Below are 9,292 nucleotides of genomic sequence, written 5' to 3'. Positions count from 1 at the left end.
TTGAGTTTAAAAAATGACAACTTCAAACAATATTTTGAAACATCAAATGATTTCAGCTGAAGAAGTTATGAACATAAAAGTTGTAGAACTCAACAAGATCTACAACTTTTATTTTGGTCATTTCTTCATCTGGTAAAGTGGTAGTAAACGTTGTTCACAAATGACATATCTCTTATATAGTTTCATAAACTATGTGAGAGATTTATATATTTGTGAACAATGTAGACTATCACTCTGTCGGATGAAGAAATGATCAAAATAAAAGTTGTAGACCTTGATGAGTTCTACAACTTTGTTGTTGATGACTTTTGCAGCTGAAATCATTTGCTATTTCAAAATCATGTTTGAAGTTCTTATTTTTTTAAATTCAAAAATTGAATTGTTGAAACCAAGTCACATGAAAAGATGACCAAAATAAAAGTTGTAGATCTCGATGATTTCTAGAACTTTGTGGTTGACAATATTTTCATTTAAAATCATTTTATCATAGAAACTACATTTGAATTTCTCAAATTTGAAATTTGAATTTTTTTTAAACGACCTCGGATGGAGAAACAACCAAAACAAAAGTCGTAGAACTCAAAAAGTTATGCAACTTTATAGTTAAGAACTTTTTCATTTAAAATCATCTTGTCTAGGAAAATTATGTTCAAATTTCTTAAATTTGAAATTTAAATTTTTCAAATGACTTCGGATGGAGAAACAACTAAAATGAAAGTTATATATCTTGAAAAGTTATGCACCTTTGTAGTTGACAACTTTTTGATTTGAATTCAGTTATGATCTCAAATAATCAATTGAAACTCGGTTGAGGATAATATGAGGAGAAAAAATTCATTATAGACACAAGTGAGTATGAGGTGCACTGGTTAGAGGAGTATTCCGTGAAAGTGAGGTCACATGTTTGAATCCTGCTGGGCGCGAAGTGCGTGAAAAATGCCATCACTTGTGAATTCGATGGAGCGGGGCGGGTGGCTGACTGGTGGGGGCCTCCCTGGATTAAAAAAATCTATTTTTTTAGCCTGATTTGGAATTTTTGAAAATCATTTGTAGTGGCGGTTTTCTTAAGAAAATAGCCAGTGTAAATCATTTGTAGTAGCGGTTCTCTAGAAGACGCCTGTGAAGTTTGCGATTTTCACTGGCCTTTGCCACTGGCGGTACTAACAGATGCCTGTAGAAATAGCTTTGGAGTTGTACTAGTGGTAGCACCGTGGAAGTGAGGGATGGACGGACGAGGGGTACGAGCGAGAGATGATAGGCCAAAGTTGAAAGAGGTGTTGGCCTATGTGATTTAAGCGAGCGAGGGAGGGATGGGTGAGAAATTAACGATTGATCAAGAGGGGTGGGAGTCTGTGGAACAAATATAGTGATGAGAGTACGTGTGTGGGAGGGATGAAAGGAATTTGTTCCTTAATTAATTGTACTAAAGAAAATAAGCCACCATGTACTTCCTCTATTCCAAGTTATAAAACATTTTGCATTTCCAGATACATTACTTTATTTATATATCTAGACATAGTGCACAGGGAGAGCTATATATGTATCTAGTAAATTGAAAATGTCTTATAATTTTGAATAAATCGAGTATAAATAATGGGATGAAATGTAGACGCGAGGCGTGGGGTGTTTAACTAATTCACTCATATGTGTTCACCACCACATAGCGTTGGTTAGATGCAAATGTGACTCAACGGGAAACCACGCATGCACGTTCCACAAATAAGAAACTACTTGCTGTTCCACACGCACCAACCTTTGGTTCAATGCCGCAACGAGTACTTCAGCTGTACATGCAACGCAACCCACGCCCTCGCTGGCCACCGTACCACCAGCCTTATCCCGGCCACCACACGCTTTCATCCCTAACCGACGACGCCCAGGGCCCACGCGCAGCCGCACACATTAACTGATCAGCGGCCCACCCATTTGGCCGGGTTGGCGCCACGATCGAGCCTATAAATTCATGGGAGCTCGTCACACTTCAAAACGCACTCGACCGGCCCCGTACACTTCATCTCGATCGTGCTCCTCTACATCCACCTAGAGCTAGCACTCGGAGATACATTCTCCGAGATGGTTCGTGTCGCGCCCCTGCTGCTCGCCGGCGTCGTGGCTGCAGCGGCGTCGCTGCTGCTGCTGGTTGCGCCATTGGCGGCGGAGCTGACGCGGGTGGAGCACCCGCCGAAGAGCGAAGGCTCGCTCGTCATCCTCGCAGTTGGCGACTGGGGGCGCCGGGGGCAGTTCAACCAAACCCTCGTGGCCCAGCAGGTAACTGATGGAAACAGTCACCATGCACTCAATCACACACGATCTACAATATAGACCACTTCAGCTTTTGTAACTTTGACTATTTTTTTGTGAAAAAATAAACATATTATTTAACATGTGTACAAGAGGCGCCACTAATTGCTTTAACGACACATAATTCTTGGAGAATTTAGTGAAACAAGTTTGCAATGGAGAAAGTAGTTTGGAATGGAGAAAGTAGTAAGTTGAGTGTTGTGCAACAAAACCGTACATGTGTATCAAAGAATATATGTTTGGTTAATTCATTGAGCATTGAGGTTCTCAACTCTGGTATTACATCTATACTTGTTCGCCAGCATGTGGAATTATGATTGTTGAGAAAATATTGTTAAAGTCTTGATGGTGTAAGAATATTGTTAAAAGGAAATGGTGCACATACTCAATTTTCTTCTTAATCATTTACTACAGATTTATTACTAGAGATATGCATGGTTGCTAGGCTCACATGCTTCTCCATGGCCATGGACCGCACAGCTAGCTGTGACGTCGACCAGTACACCCTAGTCTATTGAGCTAGGAGCAACGCAAATAGGCAATCGCTATGTATCGATCGAACTTTTGCAAAACATACATTGTGTTACTCATCACTGGGGATGAAAACGGTACGGATATTTTCCGACCGTATTTGAAACCGAATCCATTTAGAGGGGTTGAGATCTGTCCGTATCCGAGTCCAGATATCCAACATCCGATACCGTATCCGTATCCGAATACTCAAATCGCATATTTATGATGTCGACATCCAATCGTATCCTATCCGACATAGTTGACACTATCCGTATTCGAATCCGAATCCGGACAAAAATATGAAAACAAATGTAATATCGGTGATATCCGTCCGTATCCGATCCGTTTTCATCCCAGTATCATGGAGGCAAGCTTTAAAATTAGCATGACAATTTGGAACTCTCAGCTCCACAACAAGAACTTCTGTACTTCTGTAGAGTACAAGTCATATTTTTGAAAATACAATATAGGAGCACTACCTCCATTTCTGAATTATAATGTCGTTTTTGCTTTTTTTTTTTAGATATATAGCTTTTGCTATGCATCTAGGTATACACTATATATGTCTGCATACATAGTTAAACTTATAAATCTAGAAAAGCCAGAACAGACTTACAATTTGGAATTAATAGAAGGAGTAGCAATTAATGTGGTCAATACTCAGCCTTAACTATGTACCTTCAAAAATATATAGTTTGCGCCATGTGTGTTGCCCCCAACCAAGGTGCATTGCATTCCAGCATCTCAGTGTATATGTCACCCTACCTTTTCTGTCCATAACAGTTTGTTGTTTAGCTAGCATGCATGGACGAGTGTCAACGAGACAATAATGGTATTGGAAAGTTGAAACAATATATGTACGGCAAACGGTAATGATGCACGTGCCTTGGTCCTGATCTGAAGTAGTGCACTTGCTATATATGGTGGTCATGGACCTCCATTCATTTCATTATTAATAGCCGAAAGTGGTGGCGCCAGTAGTTATGTATCTCCGTTGATTAGCTTATGTGTACGATCGCACTGTTTTTCTGTTGGAACAGTTACAAGCTCAGATCGTATACGAAATCCCAATTATTGTTTTTCTATTGGATACGATGAAAATTAAACCAAAAATATGAGACATGTACGTGTGTAAATTATTGCTAATCAATCTCCTGATCATCAAACTGTTCCTCTTTGTGTGTGAATATATGTACTGTGTAGATGGGAGTGGTGGGGGAGAAGCTGGACATCGACTTCGTCATCTCCACGGGCGACAACATCTACGACGACGGCATCGCCAACACCAGCGACCCGCTCTTCAAGGAGTGCTTCACCAACATCTACACCGCCCAGAGCCTCCAGACGCCGTGGTACATCGGTAATGCATGCATAGAATCTGTAACTCTCTATATACTCTGGTCGCAGACTGCACATGCATGCATGCTACGGTCCAGTGATGGCTTCAGAGTTCAGTGATGCTCCTGTTCATCCTGTACGTGCCATGCGTTCCTGCAGTCCTCGGCAACCATGACTACACGGGCAACGCGCTGGCACAGCAGGACCCCGCCATCCGCGAAGTTGACAGCCGGTACCTCAACCTCGCCAAGTCCTTCATCGTCAACTCAGGTTAGCAAATCAACCCCTAATGATCATGCGATAGTAGTAACTAGCATAAATGTTTACAAAAGTCGATGAACCTTCATGTCATTTGTTACATATATGGATGTATATATATTTGTAATTTGTTGTTCACCAATCACTGAATAGAAATAGCGGACTTCTTCCTCGTGGACACATCACCGTTTTACCTCAAGTACTGGAACAGCAGCAAGTACGATTGGAGAAACGTTTCTCCTCGCGACACCTACATCGAAAACCTCCTCAAGGTGGAAATTTACTTTGTACACAGCGTGCTAGAGTCCTATATATACAATGATCTGAATATATTTTAATCCGATTATCGAAACTTTTGTTAGGATCTGGACGATGCCCTCGTCCAATCTGAGGCTCCATGGAAGATTGTGGTTGGTCACCACCCCATCAGCAGCGGCTGCGAGCATGGGAACACCACTGAGCTCCAGGAGTTGCTCCGACCAATCCTTGAGGCATGTTCTCCGTACTCTAGCTACAGAGATATGAACAATTCCGAAACTGATTTTATTAATTTCATTATCGGCCATGCAATGGCAATGCAATTCATGCAGGCGCGCGGGGTCGACATGTACGTGAACGGCCATGACCACTGCTTGCAGCACATCAGCAGCAGAAACAGGTGCTCTAGTTATTCACAAGTACCATGCATCGTGGATCTGAGTATACTGCTGAATTTTCATTATTACTGTTATATATGTTCTGAACTAATGAAAATGAGAAAAAAAAAACGCAGCCCTGTTCAGTTCATGACAAGCGGCGGCGGGTCCAAGGCATGGGCCGGCAAGTTCAAGACCACATCTGACAAGATAGAGTTCATCTACGACGGCCAGGGATTCATGTCGATGCAGCTGAGCAACACGGAGGCGCACCTCGTCTTCTACGACGTCGCTGGCAATGTCCTGCATACCTATGACAGCACCAAGAGCGAAGAAGAAGAGGATGATGACTAATTAGCTAAGCTATAGATGGCTGGGGTATATATCAAGCTGGACAACAACCTGTGCGCGCGGGTTCATTAATCGGGTCAACTGAATTGAATGTGTGTGTGTGAGCTGGAAGCAGTTCGTTTGTGTGGTTTATTATGTGTCTTTGGTAAGTTTAAAATGTGCGTGGTGTGGAGAAGAGAGGATTGTATCTTCTAGTTGGGTCACTTGAGGGCCTCACGACTAGAAATCATTGTAAAATTAAAGCACGATCATTGCATAGTAGCTGAATTATTTTTTTGAGGAAACTGGAGGGGCTTGCGCCCCTACAGAGGTTTTATTATTAAATGAGCACACAAAAGTTTACAGAGCGATTGAGTACAAAGAAAAGAAGAAAGTTCAAGACACAAAAAAAGGAAACAAAGAAGACGAACGCCAACTCAGAGACTACACTAATTGTGAGTCCATTGTGCGAAGGCTTCTGCAAATTTTGGGCTGACCCTGTAATTGAGTTACTTAAGTTCTCTGAAGAATGTAGCTCTGCTTGCTGGAATACTTGGCTATAAACCTTTGAATATGAAATCGTTTCTCGAGCACCAGATTGCGCAACAGAGCAAAACCACTGCTTCCATGAAGAATCGAGAATGCAAAGAGTCTTTGAGATAGAGCATTACTTCTGGGAAGTCAGCACTGGATGGGATATGAATCTGAAGAAATTGCCAGCACTGCTTAGCAAACTGACACTGAAGGAAGAGGTGTTGAGAAGTCTCTTCCACGTCAAGGTTGCATAGGATACAACTGTAAGAGGGCAGGTGCATGTTCCTTTTCCTGAGGATATTTCTTGTGCTCAACCTGTCTTTAAGCATATTTAAAGTGCACACAAATATATACTCCCATTCAAAAGGTGAGATGAAAACTCGCTTTAGAAAAAATAATGAAAAAATAAAATTTCAGGTGTATTTGCACAAACACACAAAATCATTGGAATTTGTCGGTGTTTTGGACCGGCGAGCCCTCAACCAACTAGTGAAAGTGTACTGTGTGCCCCTAATCCCAGATGGTGATGCAAGTGTACTGTGTGCCCCTACGTCCAGTCTAAAAGAGCGATCTTGTATTCCTTGCACCGAGGTGCTTGTAGTAGGGGTTTACAAGCAGGGCAAGAGAGGGAGCTAGCCCCAGGTCTCTGCGTGGAGTGGCGTGGGTTGCTTGAGATGTTGATCCCTTGCGGTGAGGAAGCGAACGTGTGTGTTCGTGTTCGTCTATCTCATATGTCCTCTCGTGTGTCTATGCGTGTGAGCGTGAGCGTGAGAGCCTGTCCGTGCCCCCCTAGAAACGGCCCCGGTCCCTCCCTTTTATAGTTGAAGGGGGGACAGGGGTGATACATGTGTTCGCTACGCGGCGTCCTGTGAACGGAGGTGGCGTTTCCGAGCCCTGTAGCTTGTCACTGTGGCAGCATGGTCGACGGAGCGGTCTTTGTCCTTGATGCACTAGAGCGACGCGCCGGTCACGCCCGATCCTGTGCGACGTGGGAGCTCCAGTGATAGCTTGACGCAGGGCATGGCAGACGACGTGCCGGTCGCTGTATGTCAACAACGTAGAGAGCCGAGGCTCAGTCGGTGCAGAGGCCGAACCATCGTGGGGGGCTCGGTGGGCGCGAATCCCGAGGCTGCCGAGACCCTGAAGCGGATTGTCGAGACTCGGAGGGAGCAGTTGGCCCCGTACACTGATTCTGAGGCTACAGGGACCCGAACTTGACTCCCCACGCCGCGCTGTCCTCGGAGCAGTTGGGGTTAGGCAGCACAGTGCAGCATGGGTGTCAGTCGTGGGCACAGTACCGAACACACCGGCCGGTAACCCCTGCCTCGTCCTGTCCCGGACGACATGGTGTTGATGCGACTCCCATTTCGTCTGTCATTCTGCTGTGTCGAGCCGTCATCCGGCTGACGTCGCTGGAGTGGTTGGTTGCATTAGTGGGACGTGACGTTCTGTCAGGGAAGTCGGTCGAGGCGGAGGCGACGGGGTTGTTGCCGAGCCGACCTCGAGCGAGGCAGAGAATCGGCACCTCGTCAGAGGCCTTACGTGCGAGGCCTCGAGCGAGACGGAGAATCGATACCCCGTCCGAGGCCTTACGTGCGGGGCCTTGAGCAAGACGGAGAATTGGTTCCCCGTCCGAGGCCTTACGTGTGGGGCCTCGAGCGAGACGGAGAATCGGTTCCCCGTCCGAGGCCTTACGTGCGGGGCCTCGAGCGAGGCGGAGAAACGGTTCCCCGTGCGAGGTGGGGGTTAGCCGGTAGTTGTCTCTTGGCTTTGATTATTACAGGGTCTAAGCGATTTTTTCGGTTTTTGCTTAGGGGACCCCTTTTTACTGTACCCGACAGTAGCCCCCGAGCCTCGTGGAGAGTGCGAGCGCTCTCTCTGAGGTTTTGATGAGACTTGGCTCGCGGCAGCTCCTGGCAGGATGGTGTTTCGTACTCGAGGCCTCGGTGGGTGCGCGCAAGCGCACCCACCAGGTGTAGCCCCCGAGGCCCTGGAGGAGTGGATTCATTCCTCCAGGGGCTTTTCTCATGTTTGAGCAAGGGGTTTTATCGTGTTTGCCGAGCCCATGAGTGCGAGTTCGGGTTGCTGGGTCTTGGCTTGGTTGCAAGAAGAGCCCCCGAGCCTCTGCACGGAGCGAGAGGGTGATCAGGAGTTTCCTTGTCTTTTTTGTGCGACCCTCGCACATCCTTTTTGTTCGGAAGGAGGGGTGGAGCATGCCAGGCTACCCTCGGTGGGCGCGAGCAGTGACACCTCCGGTGAGCTATTACCGGGTAAGTCCGAGTGGAGGCCCATGCCCCATTCGATAGGGGTCGGCTGGTGGTCCAGAGACGCACTCCAAAAGTACCATAGGGTTTCTCTTGTGGGTCCTAGGGCCGTTCGATTGGCCTTGGGGGCTCGATGCCTCCCTTCGGTGGGATCCCATTCAGAGACCTCCCTGCTGGTCTCGGACATGACTTAGGATATCCCGAGCGATTGCTTGCTCGGGCCTTGGGCTTGTACGGGCTCGCCCATAGTCATCCTTGACTCTATTGTCATGGGGCGGTTGTCGAGACCCTCGGGGGCCCAGCCTTCGAACCCCTGGACTGTAATGGGCTCGATGCCCTTTATCACGTTTTGCCGAGCCTCTGAGTGGGAGCTTGGGTCGCTGGTATTCGACCTGGTTGTAGGAAGAGCCCCCGAGCCTCCGCACGGAGCGAGAGGGCGATTAGGAGTTTCCCTGTCTTTTTCATGCGACCCTCGCGCATCCTTTGCGTTCAGAAGGAGGGGTTGTTTGCCGAGCCCTCGAGTGTGAGTTTGGGTCGCTGGGGTCTCGACTTGGTTGCAGGAAGAGCCCCTGAGCCTCTGCACGGAGCGAGAGGGCGATCAGGAGTTTCCCTGTCTTTTTTACGTGACCCTCGCGCATCCTTTTGTTCGGAAGGAGGGGTTGTTTGCCGAGCCCTTGAGTGCGAGTTTGGGTCGCTGGGTGTCGGCTTGGTTGTAGGAAGAGCCCCCGAGCCTCTGCACAGAGCGAGAGGGCGATCAGGAGTTTCCCCGTCTTTTTTGTGCGACTCTTGCACATCCTTTTCGTTCGGAAGGAGGGGTTGTTTGCCGAGCCCTCGAGTGTGAGATTGGGTCGCTGGGTCTCAGCTTGGTTGCAAGAAGAGCCCCTGAGCCTCTGCATGGAGCGATAGAGGGCGATCAGGAGTTTCCATGTCTTTTTTGTGTGACCCTCGTGCATCCTTTTCGTTCGGAAGGAGGGGTGGTTTGCCGAGCCCTCGAGTGCGAGTTTGGGTCGCTGGGTCTCGGCTTGGTTTGCAGGAAGAGACCTCGAGCCTCTACACAGAGCGAGAGGGCGATCAGGAGTTTCCCTGTCTTTTTTGTGCGACCCTCGCGCATCCTTTTCG

General features: G+C 47.2%; 1 protein-coding gene across 1 annotated transcript; it reads left to right on the top strand.

The window, feature by feature from the left end:
- Positions 1-1,994: 1,994 nt before the first annotated feature.
- On the top strand, positions 1,995-5,752 carry LOC136482411 (purple acid phosphatase 4-like). Its single transcript, XM_066479626.1, has 7 exons — positions 1,995-2,268; positions 4,018-4,174; positions 4,312-4,422; positions 4,564-4,682; positions 4,773-4,901; positions 5,001-5,068; positions 5,183-5,752. The coding sequence occupies exons 1-7, from the start codon at positions 2,074-2,076 to the stop codon at positions 5,397-5,399; spliced, it is 996 nt and encodes a 331-aa protein (XP_066335723.1). The 5' UTR covers positions 1,995-2,073; the 3' UTR covers positions 5,400-5,752.
- The last annotated feature ends 3,540 nt before the right edge of the window (positions 5,753-9,292 follow it).

Source organism: Miscanthus floridulus, chromosome 9 (genome assembly GCF_019320115.1).
Source record: "Miscanthus floridulus cultivar M001 chromosome 9, ASM1932011v1, whole genome shotgun sequence".
Taxonomy (NCBI): domain Eukaryota; kingdom Viridiplantae; phylum Streptophyta; class Magnoliopsida; order Poales; family Poaceae; genus Miscanthus; species Miscanthus floridulus.
Note: the sequence above shows the minus strand (reverse complement) of the source record. Positions and strands in the feature narration are given on the sequence as shown.

What these genes read in the sequence shown, in the direction of transcription:
- LOC136482411 (XM_066479626.1), top strand. Translation starts at nt 2,074, where the DNA reads ATGGTTCGTGTCGCGCCCCTGCTGCTCGCCGGCGTCGTGGCTGCAGCG. An exon ending in AAACCCTCGTGGCCCAGCAG is followed by an intron (nt 2,269 to 4,017) that starts GTAACTGATGGA and finishes TGTACTGTGTAG; the next exon opens with ATGGGAGTGGTGGGGGAGAA. An exon ending in GTCCTTCATCGTCAACTCAG is followed by an intron (nt 4,423 to 4,563) that starts GTTAGCAAATCA and finishes ATCACTGAATAG; the next exon opens with AAATAGCGGACTTCTTCCTC.